This window comes from Nicotiana attenuata, chromosome 7 (assembly GCF_001879085.1).
Source record: "Nicotiana attenuata strain UT chromosome 7, NIATTr2, whole genome shotgun sequence".
Classification (NCBI taxonomy): Eukaryota; Viridiplantae; Streptophyta; class Magnoliopsida; order Solanales; family Solanaceae; genus Nicotiana; species Nicotiana attenuata.
This window is the reverse complement of record NC_031995.1, coordinates 1133734-1155574: the sequence shown is the minus strand read 5'-3', so window position 1 is coordinate 1155574 and position 21841 is coordinate 1133734. Positions and strand designations below refer to the sequence as shown.

The 21841-nt window shown below is 34.4% G+C and overlaps 1 protein-coding gene and 2 pseudogenes across 1 annotated transcript; all 3 read right to left on the bottom strand.

The window, feature by feature from the left end:
* LOC109228485 (CRM-domain containing factor CFM3, chloroplastic/mitochondrial) lies at positions 53-4991 on the bottom strand. Its single transcript, XM_019393585.1, has 9 exons — positions 3978-4991; positions 2977-3433; positions 2749-2879; positions 1991-2341; positions 1759-1915; positions 1393-1685; positions 1221-1280; positions 1028-1114; positions 53-596 (listed from the first exon to the last, which is right to left on the bottom strand). The coding sequence occupies exons 1-9, from the start codon at positions 4914-4916 to the stop codon at positions 573-575; spliced, it is 2499 nt and encodes an 832-aa protein (XP_019249130.1). The 5' UTR covers positions 4917-4991; the 3' UTR covers positions 53-572.
* On the bottom strand, positions 5910-10946 carry LOC109229768 (annotated as a pseudogene).
* Positions 11132-17877, bottom strand: LOC109229767 (annotated as a pseudogene).

Genomic DNA, 21841 nt, shown 5'->3' with positions numbered 1-21841 from the left:
TCACCCAATTTAAACATAAGAACAACAATAACAATGTATTTTACTTTCAGGCTAAGAATGTTATAACATAAAAGTTGTTAGAAAAAGTAAAGAGTCCGACAATGTAGTTGTTACAGTTCTCACTTGAAACACAGAAATGAAACTGGTCAGTCTCGGTTTATTGTCATAGAACTTACTAGACAAGTTCACATTTCACCAAAAAATCCTTTTCTTTTTTGCGTGATAAGGATTTCACAAATAAATAGTTCATAGAAGGATGGTCTGCATTATGGTGCGCGTGAACCCATGGTCTTTCCGCTAAATTATGTGTTTTATGTATATATTTCCTAGAATTGATCTAATATTATTTGCTGGCCTCCATGCTCCGAAAAGGTTGAACGGTGCCCTTGATTGAATGTTGAGTTATTTACCCAAAGGAAGAGGGACCAATTCCCACTAAATCCTTTCTTTAGTAGTGCACCCATGCTCTAGAAATCCTAGATCCGCCTATGCCGATAACCCAACAATTCCAGTGACAAAAGGTAGCCTCAGTTGAGCGACACAACACCATCCTCAAAAGCATTTGGCTATTACTAGTTCTGATCTTTCTCGAAATTCTGCAAACGAATCAAAATTCAACAAAGGTAAAAATGATGAATTCAGACAATTCACATAGCAGACACCAGCTAGTCTGGGATTGATATGTGTATTGATACCACTGAAGTAGACCAAGTAATTGAATAGGGAACATTCATCACTAGGCTAATTTCATTCAGTTTGATGTCCTCAACTCCCAACTGAGTACAGCATAAATTCCAGCAAACCGGCAGTTTGGCTCATAACTGGACAGCTTCTTATGCTGTTATATTGTGTTTTTTCCAGTTTCACGAAAAAGAAAAAAGAGGGCTGAGGGGTGGGGAAGACCGCCAATTAGTGGTTTTGATCCTCCTTCTCAACCTCCTGCCGTTCCATTCTGGTTCCAGGGTATTGAATCAAGAAATATTTCCTACTCTACTTTTATAAAGAAGTTTCTAGAGTCTCCTCTTACCTCTTCCACGTCATCCTCATCATCAGATGGATCTAATCTCGAGTATAAGGTCTCCTCATCAATCTCCTCAACCATGTTCATATCTTCCTGTAGAATTTCCAGCAAAAGTAAATAAAAACGAAAGCAAGAGGTGATTTGCAAGTTGAACGATATGGAAAATATATTTCAAAAAAAAGAAGCAGGAATTTCATACTAGATCAGACTTCAAATTCTGAAGCTTATCCTGCAATTCTGTTATATGATGCTTTAGTGCCTGCAAAAATTTTCAGTAGACATCCGTAGGCGTAAGGTGATTAATCTCCAGATATCTGAGACATTGAGTTACATCTATCTGCGAAAGAAAATGACAATAATGAACATGTTACCTCACGTCTCTGAAGTTCAATTGAACGGGCCAATGCCTGCCTCTTAGTCAAAAGATTTTTGGGCCTGAATTCACTAGGACGCTGGTAATTTTTCCCACGATAGAGTATAATTGCGTAACCTTGGATAGTCTTGTCTATAGATACCAAAAGGCCACCACTTTCAGCCTCAAGGGTAACAGCAATGTGTTTTATTTGTGCTGCATTTCTCCTCTCTGCAATGATCTTTACTAGCTCCCGGTATTTCCAATGTAAATGTATGTTCTCTATAGTTCCATCAAAAACGTCTCGCCTCCCTGAACCGAAATGTGTTAAGTATGAGCTCTATCCCAAGAGGAACTATCGGATTGAGCAAGTAGCAAACCTTACCTAGAAGCAGAAAAGGTTTCATACTAAGACCCATCTTACGAAACAGAAACCTTTCCTCAGCAGATAATATTTCCAAATCAGTTGGCAGCTCAGATGGTTCCCGATTTTCCTGCAATTTCCTTAACAAATTTTCTGCCTTTTTGATCTTGCCTTTTGCCTGCAGACACCAATCCAACAATGATTCATTTGCACATTTGCGGCAGTATTTTCACCTTTATTTACAAGAACTTACATGGGCTAGCTTCTGTTCAAGATGCTTGACAAGAGAAGCGTGCCTTGCTACAGCAGCATCTCTCATCATTTTCTCCCTCTCTTCAATACTGGGTTGGTTTCCCCAGCGTGAAGTGGCTGCTATAGTTTCAGAAAGAGTTCCAGCAATCAATGGCCTTTTAGGAGCTTTAGTATCAGAATGAATAAGGGCTGCTGCTCTTTGCCGTGCTTGTTCTTCTTGATCCTGTAAGAAAGCACTTTTGCTCTCTGCTTCTACTAGGGCTTCCGTGACACGAGGTGGCAAGAAATCATTACCCCTGTAAAAGACAATATAGTCCTTATTCCTGGAGAGTAGCGTTCCTCCGGTCAATACCTATTGAATAACAAGGATCTATTGTCAGATTCATTAAACTTTCACTAATATTTTTTCTGAAGAAGAAAGAATGCCTGCGAATCAGGAAGCGAACTCGCAAACTCAACTGCAAATTTGACGGAACGGTTATGGAGTATACTCTACACCAGTACAGATTCCAAAAACAAAATCCAGAAACTGATAACTTGCAAAAGCAGCCAACAATGTAAAGGCTGGGATATCTAAGTGCCAGAATGAGGTGGAAGTTAAAAGAAAAAGCCGATGAAAATCTAACCTTTTGTCATAATCTTAGTTCTTAGTATACTTCTATCTTCTTTTCGTTCAGGCTAACACTTACTAATGCTGCGTGTACCTATCATGCAGTCTTAACTTTCTAAGAGTGTTTGTGGCGAGCTTTATCTGTTTACCTTAAGTTCTTCTGCCATTCTTTCATTGCTTGTATTTTGCACACCACGTTTTATGGCTATCTTTGCAATGGCACTTCTTCTCCATAGCTTCGCCATGGCCGCGGCTAAACCTTGCAGTTCTCTGTTCCTTCCTGAACAATGCAGACAACAGTTTAGAGGTCAATAAAGTTCAAACTTACCGATTTTCAAAAGAGGACAACAAAAACATTAGAAACCCTTTCCACATACCTAAAGCAAAATGAGGGGGCATAATTCTCGCAGTTCTACGTAGGTACGTCATTTCTTTGTTTTTAAGGTTAAGTTTAGCTCCATAAGGAAGACGCCGAAAAGGAGGTCTATAGCCAGGAACAACAGCAGGCAACAGATCAGCATCAACAGGCAGTGGTTCACGACCTGACCAATCTTTGAATCGTGGACCAACTTCATCTAGCAGCATGTTGAGCTCGCTTAAATCCATTATTTCTGCACCAGACAGATTACTGAAACCATTTCTCGGTCTTTCAGTAGCTTCATTTAAGGATTTGACTCCAAAGCTTTGACCGTTATCACTCTTTGAAGACTCTGATTCGTCAATATCATCGTTTCTTGCCGTAAAAGATTGTACACAAGGAAGCTTGTATGATATTCCTCTGTATAACACTATGGAACTGCCTGATCTCCAGATCACTAATCCTCCAGTTCTATGCTAACAATGGTCAAAGTATGACACACATAAGAATTCACAATATTACAATCTACACAGAAAACTGGAAAAATGTACTCCCTCCGTCCCATTTTATGTGGGGCACGGTGTTTAAGAAAGAAAGGAAGACTTTTGAAACCTGTGTCTAAAGAAAACCTTAGATTATTGTGCGGCTGTAAAACAATTCATTAAGGGCAAAGTAGAAATTCTAAAGATAAATTGTTTCTAAATAAGGAAAGATGACATTCTTTTTCGAAAAGGAAAGAGTGCCACATAAATTGGGACAGAGGGACTAACTGTGTGGATTGACAAGATATTAGAACCAAAAACTTCAAAGTTGAACATATTCGATGCATATCTCGAGTAGAAAACTTCAAAGCCAAAATTATAAATGATTCAAGATATTATCTGAAGAAATTTCAAGAACAAAAAAGATTTGTATACAGAGTTAAATCAGCTGACAACAATCTAGGTGCCATTTATCAATACAAGAAATGAAACATAAATGTATGCACTAGACATCTATCTAATATAAACAAGAACCAACCTCTAGAATCTCATGAGTCCTCTTCATATTATGTGAAGGAGGACCTTCAAATCTCAATTTAACAATCTCATCCACTTTCCACTTCTCATGAATTGAGTCAACTAGTTCCTGTGTTACACCAGCTGATCCAACCTTTATTCTCTCCACCATCCTCAATGCTGCATTTCTTAGCTTCTTCAGTTGAGGCTCAGGTATCATTTTCTCTGCCATTTCTGCATTACTTTTTCTCAGCTTGTCTCCCCCCATGGGTCCCACATCTCTCTCACCTTGCCATGGCAATCTAACTGAACTTTTAGAGGAACTCTCATATCTATGTAAAACCATTGTTTCCCTTGATTCCAATTTGATATCTTTTTCATCTTTTCCTGATTTAACATCCAATTCTTCAGAAACATTATTTTCACAATGCTCAAGAGATTTACCAATAATATTGCTTTCATCAGCATTATTTTCAAAATTTCTAGCCTCAAAAGAAACAAGCTGAGATTTTTTGGGTTGATTTCCATGAACCCAAGGAGCTAAACTTACCTTAATTCTTGAACCAGAACTTACTGAATCATTTACTACTGGATTTTCTTCAGTTTTTGCCACAGAAAACTGGAGGTCTTGTTCTGCAACTTCTTCTATTGATACTGAATTTAATTCTTGCCAAGGGAATTTTTCCCTTAATGAAGTGGTTTTAACAGACCATTTATTTTGAACTTGTTCAAGAAAACTTGGTCTGGGTTTTTGCTTCTTTTTTGTCTGATTGGTTTGATTTTCTTTATCTGAATGAATTGTTTGGGAAGAACAGTAAATTCTGATATTTTTAGCTCTAAGGTTGTGCAAAGATTGAATTTTGGGTAATGGAATGGGAAATTGAAGTGGGTTTGAAGAAGGATAAGTGAAAGGAGGAGAAATATGATCAAACGATAATTGTGTAGAGGCCATAGCGGCCATGAACAACAGTATCTTCCTGAATTCTTATCGCCAAATCGCCATAGCTTGAACACAGACAGATATTTAAGCCCACTATTTAAAATATATTCATAATTTACAATACATTTAAACATTAGCCATTGAGAACTTACTATCCTGAATTTTTAAGCTGCTAATTTAAAATTCAGAACTAAGTATCCTAAATTTTTTAATTACTAATTTAAAATTCAGGACATATAATTCGAATTTTAGGACACCATATTCTGAAATTTGAATTTTGAGGTTTAAACTCTAGGATGTTGTGTCCTGAAATTTGAGCAAAATTAATTAATTTTTAAATAAATCGTAAACTATACATATATTTTATACAGCATACTTAAAAGTGGCTACCTCGTGTCATTTTCACAGATAGGGCTTTGGATAATGGGCCAGCATCTGGCCCATACATGTTACTCACGTAGTAGTGTTAATTGAGCTTGTAGTTTTCTCTATTCTGAATTATCACGTGAAGCCCAAAATGCAGCCCGACTAGATGGGTCAAAAATTCAAAAAAAATTAAGAAGAATTAACTTAAATAGTCGTCAATTAACAACTTAAATTAAAAATAGCATGCGAATGCATAATATATGTATAATTATAAATAATTAGTCTATAAGCTATATATATCGGCTAAGAAAAGTTAAAAATGAATCCGACCAGATGTTTGTGTAATGAAGAGATGAGACAGTATTGTCATATAATGGACTTAATTTCTATTTTTGGATGACATAAAAAAGTCGTTTAATATAAAAGATGAAGAACTTGATGTCCCTGTACATAGGCTTAGTTAGTATTTGAAGCTTATGGATTCAAAATTTTAATCATTTTAAGTTACTGGGTTCTAAATTAATAATTCGTATATATTCAATAAGTTTTTTAAGACATACAAGATTTGGACAAAAAACAGTGGATTCGACCGAATCGATAAACTATACTCAATATATATCCTATGCAGGCATTAATTATCCCCTATCCCTATATGAAAATCTTTTGTCCTGGTGACAGAATCATCTTTGGATCAAACTGACTTTTCCTTTGTTGAAATATTTTCCATTTTTCCACTAGAATGCAATAGCCCTACGCAGTAGAATGTGTCCTCTTCTGGTATCACAACAGACATCCCATCATCCCATCTGAAAGTTTTCATAAAGTACTAATCAGTTTCAAATAGAGACCATTGACGATATAATTAAATAAATAAAAGTACGGTCTCTCTAACAGATATTATATAAGATGGTCACACAGTTCAATATATATGGTATCAAAGCAGACAGAGATCTTGACTTATTTATGTAATTTTCACATGCTTGACGCACAAAAAAGATCACGTGAAAGAAGGTACCTAATCTGTCGCTAACCCGTCGCTGAAACTGATTAATGTAATATAGTGAGGAGAAATTGAAAAGAAATTAAAGTATCAGAAGTGAGTACTTTTTTCTGGTTATTGGGTACACAAGAATAGGTCCTGTGGTCTTGTTTTGTCTGAGAATAATGTCCAAAAGGACACCAACATTAAAGTCCATAATACTGGATTTTGGTACAAAGAGATTGAGCCAAGGGTGAGGAACATCCCACATTCCCTTTGATTGCAGCCTTAGCTCACCACTTCTCACTCTATTCAGAAAATGTACAAATGTTGTATCTTTCTTGAATATGTGTCCAGACACAAAGTTCAAACCTCTCATCATCTTCTGCAATTCCTGAATAAATACATAAATATCAGTACAATCAAACTTTTCTATAATAGCCTCGTTTGTTCCAAATATTTTTGAATGTTATAGCGAAGTGCTGTTATAGAGAGAACATATATTATAACATAACATAAAATTTGGTTCCGAAAAAGCTTAGCTTTTATAGTGAAGTGTTGTTATATAGAGATTTTGTTATAGAGAGATTTGACTGTATATGATTTCTCAACAATACAAATTTTAGTGCAAGTAGGTTTTTACTTTGTAAAATAAAATCTATCATGATTTTTAAGTACTATCCCCGTTCCAAATTATGAGGCGTACTTAGCTTTGGCATGGAACTTAAAAAAGACTTTTCAAACTTGTGGTCTTATACATGTCATACTAGTGGCAAAGCCAGAAATTTAACTAAGGTGATTCAAAAAAAAAAAGTCACACCAAAGATTTGCATATGTCATGGAGATTGAACAGTTTATATATATAAATATTTATTTTTGTCCTTTTTGCACAGTATAATGTTTTGAAAAGGATTAATCAATAAAACACCACTCACCACGATAGTTATGGCCGTGTGCCACACCAATTTTTTGGCTACAAGAGTATATCAAAAATTTGTGATCCTAAATGTATCATAACATTTGTGTAGTATTATAAAAACTTGTGACAAGACCTTCTATATAAATGTATGAAGTTTAAAATTAAGGTTTCAAATATAAAATGTGTCATATTTTCGCAAAATAGACTAATAAATAAAATATTACTATCACATAAAATGAGGTAGAGGGAGTACTAAACGCTATATCTTGTGACAAGAGCATAGTGTAATCTTCCCCCGTTGTGTCTAATTAGTTTTAGTACTATATAGAGTACAATACAATAATTTCACCTTACAATAAATAAAGATGCAAGACGAGGAGGTTCTTAGACTATATTAAAATGCAAAACTGCAGTCAAAATGGGCTTGGCCCGTGAGGCCAGTCCAACCCAACTCACTATTTGGATAAGATTAGGTTGGGACTTTTTTAGCCCATTTAAAATTGAAGTTTATAAGTCCGACCCAAATCAGCCCGTTGGCTCTTGAAGCTTGACCAAAGGTTGGGTCTCGGCCGGCCTGTGGGTCAAAACTTAATTAAATTTAAATTTGAATATTTAATATTTAAAAAATAAAAACTAAAAAAAACTATTGACTATAAGCCCCATTCCCCAAACTTTTTTTTTTACTCAATTAATAACAAATTAGGAAAGTTTTAAGTGGTCAACAATAAAAAAAAATCAACAAAAAAATTACTTTATGTGACCAATGATCTACTTAAATATATTACTAATAACAAAACTATTTTTCAGTACAGAAAAATATTAATTTTTAATAGCCAAAAAAATTTATAACACTAGCAAATTTCATGAATTTTAAAAATTTTATGGACTCTAATGATGAAATCAGCAAATGATGTTAATCCTAAATTAAAAAACCTCAGCATAGAAACTTATTGAAGTAATACTTGATTATGAGCAAGTTGAAAGCAAAGTATTTAAAAAATATTCATGTAACGTTAAAAAGAAGAGCTAGAGATATGGATAATTTGCATTTTAATTGTGAGATTCCTTATATATCAAATATTTGTTCACATGATTAAGCAACTATGTCACGAAGAAATATTTAAAGATTCGAAGAATTTTTTTTTCCTCTTAGGGCTGGGTTGAGCTGTCCATTTTAAGGCTCATTCAGAAGGTGGGCTGGCCCATTATAGCCCACCAAATTTAAAAGTTCACGAGGCTTGGGCTGGGTTGGCCCATTTTGATAGCTCTAGCAAAACACAACAAAATTCATTTATCATATTAGCAATTTTCAAATTTTTCTTTTTAAATTTCTTTATAAGGTTACACAATCTAGTGGAGTAATAAATGGTACCTTATCAACTGTATTAGCACTCTGATCATCATAGTACTTGACCATTTCCAAACAGTAGATAATTCCATATTTGGATATCAAGGAAAGTATTTTAGCTAGCGTTTGGCCATAAATCCCAAATTTATTTTGAAAAATCTGATTTTGGGTGAAGTTTGGTTTGAAGATGAAAATGTGTTTGGACATACGTTTTCAAAACATATTTTCCAACTTTATTTTGGAAAAACATGTATATAATTCCCAAGTTGCTGAATTTTGGCCCAAAATTATCTCAATAGTTGATTTTGGGATTTGAAATTTGGGATTTGGGATTTGGCCAAAATATGAGCAAAATTTATGGCCAAACATGAGTTTTGGAAAATAAATCCCAAATTTATTTTGGGAAAACTCATGGCCAAACGGGGCCTTAGATTGGTTGGAAGTTGAGAAAAAGGAAGATCTCCAATTATTTGGAGGACTTTTATTCATCATTAGAGAGCCTTCCACATAGTCCATGCCATTATAAATGGAGATCAATTTTTCTTGGTCTTTTGTGAATTTTGAAAAATCACTATAAAACACTCTAACCCATTTCACCTGCAAGAAATTAAATAAAAATTAGAAATTCTCCCCCAAGTAAAAGGACATGAAAATGTTTGAAGAAGATGAGTACTCTTGTTGGTGCTTTCTCTAAGATAATTCTTGCTCTGGTTATGATTCCAAACTGGCCTAGACCTCCTAAAACTGCAAAAAACAGCTCTGAATTTGTCTGCTTGGAACAAGTGACAAGTTCCCCATTACCTGAAATAAAACAAGAAACAAGATATTGAACATGATGCATGTTTAAGTAATATACCTCTATGTTTTATGTTGATGGTACTAATTACATATTGTTTGTTTCATCTCCTTGAGCCAAGGGTATATCGAAAACAACCTCTCCTTGAGGGAGGGGTAAGGTTTGCGTACACTCTACCTTCTCCAGACCCCACTTGTGAAATTTTATTGGATTGTTGTTTATTCGATTTGAAGGTAGATTTTCGATTTACTTGTGCATTGCAGAAAATCAAGAGAGAATTAATTATTTTTCCAAATTTATATATCATTATCATTAAGTAACTATTTTGGAGACTTATTGGAGTACTAGTAGTCAAATTTAGATTTTCAAAGTATAGTTTAATTACCACTAATAAGGGTACTTTAGTAAAAATAAATACTTGAATATTTTTCTTAAGAGCATTACATAATGTATACTGAACAACTAAAAGGAAATATTGAAGAGAATGATACTTTTCACATAATTTATAAATATGTAAATAAAAAACTTGAAATATCAATTCCTAAATTCACACAAATAATTACTAGGTGTTTTGACTCTCATGCTTGAACAAAAACAATCCAGTAAAATCTCACAAGTGTGGTCTGGGGATGGTAGAGTGTACGCAATCCTTACTCCTACCCCAGAGGGGTAGAGACGCCGTTTCCGAAAGACCCTCGGCTCAAGAAGAAGAAAATAAACAATGGGTCAGTGACAGCAACAAAAGCCAGAAAAATAATATTAGCATAATAAGAAACAGAAAATAGACGGAAAAGCAATAACCAGTAATAATGCCATAGAAAATAGTGTGGAAACTACATAAGCAGTGTGGAAACTACATGAACCACTAACGACCCAAGGCGAAACATTACCAGCCTAACTCCGCCCCCGGCACAACGCAGAAAAACACTCGACTCCCTCCTAACCTACAACCCTAATACTCGGCCTTCACACCTAATTCCTATCAAGAGCCCTTAACTATTTAATTATTTAGATGTAATTACTGCCTATATTTACCTGTGATAACATCCATTTTCAAGAACATTACTAATCTGAGGACCATATTAGAAAGTTTGGCCACTAATTCCAGCATTAGAGAGAGTTCCTCCAACAGAGAGATATAAATAATCAGTCCAAGAGACAGGTGCAAGTCCATGCTCTAAAGTGGCATGCAAAACATCAATCCAAAGCTGCTCACCTCCCACATCTGCATAATAAAACCCTAAACAACTCTCCGAAAAAACCCTAATTTTTCCATTGTTATTATTCTTCAAAGAACTCATGACCACCACAACCCCATTTGGTGACATGGCTTGTCCCCTCACTGAATGGCCATGTCCTCTTGCCGCGACGCCAAAAGGGACAGAAATGGCGCCATTGTTGGAGTAGTTAATGAGCTTAATAATGTCATGAATGGAGGAAGGGTAAAGAACTGCAGCTGGGATTTCTTGAACAAGTTTTCCAAAATCAGTGGAAGTTGCTATAGTGGCATCTGAAATATTTACACTAAGTCTTGTTGCAATATCAAGGCGGGAAAGAACTTCATATGGAATTGAAGGTTTGCCTATGATGGACACTATGGTGAAGAAAATAATTATGTAACCTAGGGAATAAAGTTTAGCCATTTATATTAACTAGTATTCGTACCCGCGCGTTGCGCGAAAAATAATAAATATAATCTTTTATAAGAAAATATATTCTGAAAAAGGCTGTATATACAAAGGAGTATGAAAATGCTATTAATTTTTGGAATATGTAAATGTAATGAATATTCGCATAATGAAGTAATAAGAAACACAATGAGGAGAGTCCATAATGTTCTTTATAACCTCAATAAAGCAAGTCATGTATACCGGCTAGAGTGCCACATAAAAAGGTTTCTAATGGCTTGAAAATTCAAAAATACGACAACCATAGTATTTCAAGATAGAAAAATCAGACCTCATAACATATAGTTACGGGAAAATAATTACTCCCCACTTGCACAATCTTGACATCCACAATGTACACACTCTATTACAATAACTTCCCTGAGGTTCTTGGGGACATGACATGTTGCAAAGTTGTGATTCCGAGGCTATATGCAGTGCAAGCAGCAGAGATGCTCATATCCAGGCTGCATGTCAAAACATATATAGGAAATAAGAAAAAAATTAAATATAAGAAACAAACAGATAATATAAGTTGTAGAGGGTGTTGCCTTCAAATACCTTCGTCCACCTTTTAATATGCTGCTCTACCAAATGCCATGAATTTTTTTAGCACATGAAGTGCATTGTTTTTTCCTCCACGATAAATGATAAAAGTCCAACAATTTCTATGATAAGTACCCCAAACTCTCAAAGTTCTCGATATTGAAATATTTTTAATCATGTGGGATTGCGTCACCTAAGAGAAAGAAAGAAAGAAATTGAAGGCAACTTGGAGCACAAAAATAAAAAAGAAATAAATTGAATGAAATCGCCTACTGTTTTATTTTTACTGAGTGTTGAACTTGATCTCCTATATAGAGCGCAGAGAAGAAAGGAAGAATATACAATGTTGTCTCCAATGACGCTATTATGATAGTATAATATTTTAAAATCTAACATAAAATTGAGTCGGAAAAGGCAAACATGAATTCCAAAAGGGCAGAGATAGAAATATGTCATTCTTTTTGGAACAGACTAATAAGGAAAGTGTATCATCCAAATTAAAACTGAGGGAGTAGTATGAGTATCACTTTGGTTTCATGATTCACCTTTTTTGTCATACTTTCACACACTTAAATTTTACATAAACAAATAATATAACTATAGACAATGAGAAAGCAAATCAGCAAACACCTTTATAAGAATGACATTAAAGAAACATACTTTGGATCCAGCAACATAACCCCACATGAACCAAATGACTTTGTGAAAGTTCTTATTATTATGTCCACATCAACTGTGTCAATTCCCAAATTTCAGAGACACCCCAAATAACTCCTATGTTGTGAGCCTCACCTGAGCCTACAATAAGAAAATATATCAGATACAAAGACATGAGAAAGTTAAACCAAATGGAGTCTCATAAAGCCTAGGAAAAGAAAATTAGTGTCTCAAATAAAAGAGTGATTGGTATTATTGAGGCAATTATTATCATGCCAATGAAGAAGCAGAAGCTAGCTTTTAGAGCATTTATCAATGACTAAAATCATATTAATATCGTGCAGTACCTTGTATTTCTTGCACATGAAAACACTCTTCGGATGCTGGCATAGCTCCCCTTCCAATCTGTACATGCCCTCCAAATTAACAATTATGTTCTTTCATGGCGTGTGTGATCTGGGTTGTCCCTCAGAAATATATTCTTTCAAAACCTTCTCTAACTGAGAAATTCATAAAGAAGTAAGGGCAAAACAAAGCATAAATACTAAATAAGATGAACTTGCTGTATAAACATGTTATGACTAAAAGGACAAAGCCCAAGTTGCAGAAACATACTATTATGTTGAAAAATTCGAATAATAGCTTCAGACCCTCGAGCTACATTTACAATAGAGTTTTGGTTGAGAGAATTACTTATAATCGAACCTCCTTAAAAATGACCAAATTAAAAGAAAAATATAATCATAAATAAAATAGAAGAATAACTTTTAGAAATTCTTTGTACCTTTCCAATTAAAATTGGAAGTATGGCTGAATTTGTTACACAACCATGCCTGTAATGATGCAGCTGGCTTGCCAACAAAATTAGCTGCACATTCTTCCAATTTTGTATGGATAATTGTAGTACCTGAGAAGATAAAATTTTAGAACCAAAGTTCACTACTCAAGGAGACACAACAATATTTTTTTTACAAAATCATGCTTACCTCCATCAACACAGGTAGTGTAAGTGCTCGCAAAAAACTTTATAAAAGACTCAATGACGCGAGGTATACAATATATTCATTTGATGCAGCAAAACCAAGGTAATTATATGAACTTAAGTTTAGGCACCTTGATACATTAGTGGTCTGCCCGTACATTATGTAAGTGCATGAAATGTAAGAGTAAATATAAAAATATCAATTATTCCTAAACTGTTGAAAATAATATGAATATAATATATAAACAACACTCTATTAGTTTCTGCAGCACGAGAAGCCAAAGTAACTTAACCTCCATACTTCTCTAATTGTATATAAAAACGATGTGAGAAATTACAAAATTGCGGAGAACAATTGATAAAATATTAAATAAAAATACTTTAAATGAAAGATCCACGCTCACTTTAGTGTCTTGTTATTGTAATTGGACACACGCACCACCATATCAAACCAACCATGATCACAGACTACATATCAGAGTAAGTGTCATCGAAGAAACATTAATTTTTTAAAGAGAGTTACTGGATGTTAGAGAACCAAAAGCTTTGAGTGAGGACAACATGAACTAATTTTAGCTCAAGACTGACAAAACAATTGACTTTGCTTGCATTTAGGACTGTTAATCCAGAATAATAGACAATATGTACATTCTACAAATACTTTCCTTTTACTTATATCCTCATTACAAATTCAAATATTTTCAATCCGTAGAACCAAAAATGCAAGTAACAATCTACAAACTTGGAAAAGGGGAAGTTTAATATATGAGGAAGTGTGATTTTTGAAAGTTATCTTCCAATATACCAGAAAGGACACAATTGCATATAGAACAACATATTTGTTTTTGTACATTCAATTAATTGAATACAATATGTATATGCTACAAATACTTTTATTTTACTTATATGCTTAGTACAAATTCAAATATTTACAATATGTAGAACCAAATGGATGAGTAACAATCAAAAAAATTGGAAAAGAGGAAGTTTAATGAATGAGAAAGTGAGACACTATGCGTTTTGAAATTTTGTATTCCAATATTGACATACGATTTTACAGGTACCGTAAACTATGCTTTAATTTAGTTTTAAGTATTGAGAAATTTGAATATGTTACCCTTGCATATTGTAAAATCAACTCCAAGGAAAATAGTCGATTTCCCAAATTCGAACAACTCTCATTTTCAAATTCAATTGCATCGAATTGCTTGGAATTTCTCTGATTTAATGAACTGGTAAAGACATCCTTCAAAAGTTATTATAGTAAGGAGATAATTCAGAGCAAGTAAAGAGAATGAAAAACTAACTTGGAAAAGCAATCGACATAAACAATAACTGCGTAGGAGAACGGAGGAGAAATGGAGAACGTGGAGGTAGATTAGGATTGTAACTTCAAGCCACGTTTGTGTAGGAGATCGTGTGGTTTAATTTTGGGGTGTTCTATTATTCTTTTCTTTTTTTTTCATGTATATGTGTAAAAATAAGTACAAGTATATAAGTAAAGTTCAAAATAAAACTTTTGTAATCAGCGGAAGGAAACGTGGTTTAAAGATTTTTACCATAAATATTAACTGCCAGTTTGAAGTTTTTAACTTCTTTTAAAAAAAATCGACATAACTGCCATCATTAAAAGTTTTAACTTTTTTTATAAAAAAAATTCAAATTCCAACAAAGTTGGAGAATTGTCCAAAAAATTTACATGTGCCAGTTTAATATAATGTCACTTGTCATCATAACCTTCATTTGCCTCTCCTATTATATATAAATAGATTAGACTATAAGAGAAGGAGAAAAAAAAGGAGAATTAAAGAGGAAGAAAGAGAACAATAATAAGTTGGTGGTTGTGAAGCTAGCTAGGATATATATATATATATATATATATATATATATGTGTGTGTGTGTGTGTGTGTGTGTGTGTGTGTGTGTGTGTGTGCTAATTTTAGTTGTTTTCATACAGATTAAAAAATTTACCTTTTAATATTAATTAGCAATTAAATTGACCATATTACCTTTTACTATCTCTTCACATAAACACTCATAACACTACTCCAACACTATTTACTCCAAAGGCAATGTAAGAAAAATATAATTAATTCAATCTTAAAATTTGAAAAAATTAGATATTTTAGACCACCAAAAAAGAGCCAAAAAATTACTTATTATGAACCGGATTGAGTAGGAAATATTTTTTAGGAAAACGAGGAATGTACTCCTCCATCCCAAATTAAGTATAGTTTGTTTTTTGACCAAAAAAAAAAGTATATTTTGTTTCTTGAAAGTCAAGTTCTATGATATTTTATCAACTTTTTAAAATATACTATTTTTTATCATATTGATTAATTGATATGAGGAAAATTACATATATAGTACTTTTTATATAAGTTTTTGAATATTAAATTGTAGCTTTAAAATTGAGTTGATGTAATCTAATTTAACTCTGAAGAACAATTAAATTGACTCTTAAGAAGCGAAACATGACAACTAATTTGGAACGGATGTAGTAGCAGTACACGATTGGCAAATCAGGGAATTTTTGACGAGGGAGAAATTTTCAATCGTCAATTTTCTGATATTTTTGAACTTTATGTTCACAAAATATCATTACTTCCCTATCGATGGAGATGAGATCAAAATTTCACCTTCTCGTCCACAAGATTATTCTCAAAGGCCACCCACTGTTTTAGTTTTTTTGTTTGCTTTTTTCTTTGAAAAATTTTTTCTTCTCGGCTGTGTGTGTGTATGCGTAATAATAGTTAGTCAGACAAGACAAAAGCACGTTAGGTTTTGCAAAAGTGATTTTTTCCGAAAGATTGAGATATTTGCCCAAGTTTTTTAGAAGGAAAAAAAATTAGAAGCTTTTGAGAAGCAGAAAAAATTGCTTATCTCCAAAAGCACATTTTTGAGAAAAATACACCAATAAGAAGTTTTTATAAGTTTGGCCAAATACTAATTATTGTTCAAAACTGTATTTCATATTAAGTAGTCAAATTCAACTGTTTATCACCAAAAGTACTTTTGAAAAAAGCAATTCTCAAAGTAAGCTGATTTTAGAAGTTTGGCGGCTATAATAATAGTGGATCTTGATCATAATAGTAGTAGATGGAAAAGGTCTGAAGCAGTGGCGGAGCCAGAATTTTCGTTAAGGGGTGTCAAAATCAGGGGCGGAGCTAGCATATCACTTGCGGGTTCGACCGAACCCAGTAACTTTGGTCCAAAACCTGTATTTGTATTAAAAAATTCATTGAATATGTATAAATTGCTAATTTAGAACCCAGTAACATAAACAAACTAGAATTCCGAACCCACAAGCTTCAAATTCTGGCTCCGCCTCTGGTCAAAATATATAAAAGTAAATATACCACAAAATTAAGGGGAGTCAATACATAACATATATACATATAATTTATTTTTATTACCTACCTAGACAGTGTTTTTTTTCCTGTAAAGGGGTGTCATTTGACACCCCTTCCTATAAGATGGCTCCGCCACTGGTCTGAAGTTAAACTTTTGTATGTTATACTACTTAAGGAATGAATAATATCACAATCACAATTAAGTACATAACACACCATATATGGAAATAACTGTTCTGTTTGGTACAATCTTAACTGCCCTGTAAATATCTTTGGATGATGAACAGTAGAAGAATCTGTATTTGGCTACTTAACTGAGAGTAATACGGCAATATTTATTTTTAGTCCATTTTTGAAAAAATACAACAACAACAACGATGATGACGATCCAGTAAAGTTCCACAGGTGGAGTGTGGGGAAGGTAGTGTGTACGCATACCTTATCTCTACCCCGAGGTTGTTTCCGATAGACCTTCGGCTCAAGAAGACGAAAAGAGACAATAAATCAGGACCATCAACAAAAACCATAGATATACTAACAACACAAAAACTAGTAAATAGATGGAAAGAAAACAATAACCAGTAAATAAGGCCCGACACTATGCAAACAGAAGAGTAGTGTGAACATAACATTGATCACTAGTAGTTAAAGACAAAATCCTATCAGACTAGCCTCATACTGGTACGAGTAAGAAATATGCTCAACTACCTCCTAACCTACAACCTTAATGCTCGACCTCCACAGCTTCCTATCGAGGGCCGCTTCCTATCGAGGGTCATGTCCTCGGAGATCTGAAGCCTCACCATATCGCGGCTGATCACCTCTCCCCAATACTTTTTAGGCCGCCATCTATCTCTCCCCGTACGCACCAACGCAAACCGCTCGCACTTCCTTAACGGGGCATCTAGGCTTCTCCTCTGTACATGCCTCGTTTCCCGCATCTTGTCATCCATGGGAGCCACGCCCACCTTCTCTCGAATATCTCCATTTCTAATCTTATCCATCCTAGTATGCCTGCACATCACCTCAACATTCTCATTTCTGCTACTTTCATTTTCTGGATACGTGAGTTGTTAACTGGTCAACACTCAGCCCCATACAACATATTCGGTCTAACCACCGCTCTATAAAACTTACCTTTGAGTAGTGGTGGCACTTTCTTGTCACACAGGACTCCAGATGCTAACCTCCATTTCATCCACCCTACCCCTATACGGTGTGTGACATCCTCGTCAATCTTCCCGTCCCCCTGGATAACCAACCCAAGGTACTTGAAGCGACCTTTCTTGGGAATGACCTGCGATCCAAGATGCACATCCATGCCTGCTTCCCTCGGCTCGGCACTGAACTTACACTCAAGATATTCCATTTAAGTCCTGCTCAACTTGAAACCCTTAGACTCAAGGACCTGTCTGCAAATATACAGCCTCTCATTAACGCCGCTTTGCGTATCGTCTATCAGAACTATGTTGTCAGCGAATAACATATACCATGGCACCCCCCCTTGAATATGTTATGTTAGTGCGTCCATCACCAAGGCAAATAAGAATAGGCTGAGCGCATATCCTTGGTGTAACCCCATAACAACCGATGCTCAGGGTCGCCTCCCATTGTCATAACCCGAGTCTTAACTCCATCATACTTGTCCTTAATCGCCTAATGTAAGCAACCCGCACACCTTTAGCCACTAGTCATCTCCAAAGAACCTCTCTAGGAACCTTATCATATGCTTTCTCCAGATCAATAAACACCATGTGCAGATCCTTCTTCCTATCCCTATATTGTTCCATCAACCTCCTAATAAGCTGGATAGCTTCTATTGTAGAACGACCCGACATGAACCCGAACTGGTTGTCAGATATAGACACCGTCCTCCGCACCCTTGCTTCTACCACCATCTCCCAAACTTTCATGGTATAACTCAATAATATAGTACCCCTATAACTGTTACAACTCTGAATATCCCCTTTGTTCTTGTACAACGAAATCACCGTACTCCACCTCCATTCATCCGTCATCCTCTTCGTCCTAAAAATAACATTAAACAGCCCAATCATCCACTCCAAATCTGCTCTACACACACGCCTCCAAAATTCCACCGGAATCTCGTGAGGCCTGGTAGCTCTGCCCCTGCTCATCTTACGCATAACCCCCACGACCTCCTCAACCTTCATACACCTATAGTACCCAAAGTCACGGTGATTCTCGAAATACCCCAACTCGCCTAACATAATATCCCGATCCCCTTCTTCATTCAAAAGTTTATGAAAGTAAGTCTGACATCTCCGCTTAATCTGGGCCTCTCCTATCAATAATCTACGGTCCTCATCTTTGATGCACCTCATTTGGTCCAGATCCTGGGCCTTTCTCTCACTCGCCTTGGACAGCCGAAACAATTTCTTTTCTTCGCCTTTGTCCCCTAGCTCCTTGTACAGACGACCAAAAGTCAGTCTTAGCCTCCGTGACCACCAGCTTCGCTTCCTTCCTAGTTGCCTTATATCTCTCTCTATTCGCTCTCCTCTTTTCCTCCCATGTGCTCCCTACTAACTTCATGTACGCCGCCATCTTCGCTTCTACTTTACCTTGGACTACTTTATGCCACCACCAGTAGCCTTTTGCCTGCCAGAGTAATCTTTCAAGACTCCTAACACTTTCATATCACTAACCCGACATTGTTGGGACTAAGACATGCATAGTTATTGTTTAGTTATTGTTGTATTGTTTTAAAAGAATGACAAACTTTCTAAATTTAAAAATATTTTATTTTGCTATTAATGACAAGTTTTTATACTCACAAATATTATGATATGTCTAACCTCGCTAGTTTTCAAAGTCTTACTTTGCAAAATTTGAACTCTCGGTGTCATCTCATCATCCATGGGTATATTCTCTCTATTTTAAAATAGTCTAGGGAGGTAACAGGACCCCTGCAAATTAAAAGTATATAATTGAAAATGGGATTTTTTTGTGTGTATACAAAATTTTAAACTTGTTTATCCGATTTATTTAAGCTTTTCTATTTATAGAAAGTAACTAAATTTTTTTTACAAACTACATACAAAATTCGGTAAAAATTACAATTTATCTATAACTTAAATATAAATTTTGTATACAGAATCCGGTCAAAAACTTCAATTCACATGGAGTACAATTTATATTGTATACAATTATGTTAGTTATATATATTTTTGTATGTGGGGTCGCTTCTACACCTGACATACAAAATTTATACAATTTGTTTAGATCTTCTTTTTGGAGTTTCAATCTGAAATTCTAACCAAAACCACCTCGAATCTTCACCAAATTCTCTCAACATTGAGATATAAATTCTAAAGGATATTCCCAATCAGTGTTTTAAAAGGCTTCTCTAGGACTCGCTTCGGGGCTCGCCCCAGGGTGGGACACTACCAAAATGCCTGAGGCTCACGTGTGGGGCTTAGTTTTGTGAAGCTTACGCCCCCAAGCGCCCGACTGTTAGCCCTAAACACGCCTAACACTCTATGTTTGGGGCTCGCCCAACAGTTCCTATGTAAATCATATGTTGAATTCACTAATTAGTATTGTTGACTCTCAAAATTCTTTGACGAATGAGCGATTAAAATTTTATTCATCTATAGGAATATGAAGATGGTGAATAACTCTAATAAAACCATGATATTGCATATTTAAATAGAGAACATCGTGTAGGTGAATATCATTTGAACATTTATTTTGAAAATAGATAGTCAAATTTATATCTTTACTTGCTAGATCTTCATTGCTTAGTTCTATTCTCTCAAGATTAATAGACTTTTATTATGCTGCTATTTAAAAGCAATTTTATATTTACTCATTAGGGAGTAATATTTTAAATACAATATTAATAAAATTTATTAAGAAACTAGTTTTAGGAAGGTAAAATGTGTAGTTCTGTTTGATAATACTTTTTAAGAAATTATAATTTGTAATTGTTTGAAAATTTAGGCGTTATAGTTAATTTATATTTCATAGTAACTTTAACACAATTTCATTGTTTATACTTGTAAAAACATGCTCGATATTTTATTTTGTATGATTTTCTTTAAAAAAAATAATTTTCTTGAACTTTAATGTGTTTTATATTTTTTTTGTTTTGTTATTATGCTATATTATTAGTAGTTTATAAATTAAATTTTTAAAGATCCGTTGGGCTTACGTCCCACGTCTTGAGGCTTACATCTCGCCCTATATCAAGTAAATGCCCCGCCTTACATCCCCGCCTCTCAAAACAATGTTCCCAATCATTTCAATAACACCCAATCCAAACAAATAATAATTTCGCAAAATTTGATTTTCGAATTCAAAGCTTTCACTCTCACCTTCAACAATGTTCTTCATTTTTAAAATAAAGTGACTATTTAAAGAAAATCAGAAAATCTTAATTTGCAAAATATTAAAATGAACTTGATTAGTCAGTGAAAATCATGTATGGATTTATGATTTCTATTTTCGCAGACTAATGGACTTGTAGTTCTGTGCACTGGACCGACGTAGTATAATTTTCAAGTGTTCTTTTCTTTTCAATACAATATTTTTTACTCTCGCATATCTCTACGTATGTGGAAATGAGTTGGGTGGAATGAGGGAGGAAGAGGAGGGAGAAAAATTGAGAAAATTAGATTCAAATTCATTATTTTTTTTTATATAATTGATAAAGCTTATATCAATTTGTAATTAAGTTAAAATTTTAATATCGAAGATAAATAAGTTTCAAAAATAGCATAAACAAATAAAAATTCCATTAAAAATTGCTTTCATTAATTAATTAACGTAGTAATCCATATGATTTGAGGATGGACATATATCCATCTGCCTATCCGAACCGTCAAACTGTTGAGGGCCAGCCGCAAAAAGAAGGGAAATCTACTCTAAATGCCTATTCAGGCAATTTTAATTATCCGTTACTATCCATTCTAATTTCTCTTACAATGTGTACCTATGCAATCTAAAGTATTTACCCAACTATCTCTTTTCAAAATCCTTTCCTTTTTTATCCCGGATGACGTGAAATCCCATTAGTTGCCCCAACTTATTTTCTCTTTTATTGTCTTCTCAAATATAAATAAACATTTTTCTTCTATCTTTCTCATTTCATAATAGGATGTACTTGTCCATTGAATATTTTTTATTAATTTATTCTCCATTTCAATATCGGTATATAGTATATTATTATAACATGTCTAAAATTTAGTATAATCGATGACGTACAAAATTGAGTTAATTAGATTATGTGACAACTGATATTATTTCAGTTTAATAATTGAATTAAAAAAAATTAAACTCTTTGCATACAATTGTATACCCTGTTGGTATAT

Excerpts from the sequence above, each read along its gene's own strand:
- LOC109228485 (XM_019393585.1), bottom strand. The coding sequence starts at position 4,916 with ATGGCCGCTATGGCCTCTACACAATTATCGTTTGATCATATTTCTCCT. Across the intron at positions 1,916-1,990 it reads TTGAACAGAAGCTAGCCCAT|GCAAAAGGCAAGATCAAAAA; the intron begins GTAAGTTCTTGT and ends TGGTGTCTGCAG. Across the intron at positions 597-1,027 it reads ATGAGGATGACGTGGAAGAG|AATTTCGAGAAAGATCAGAA; the intron begins GTAAGAGGAGAC and ends ATTCGTTTGCAG.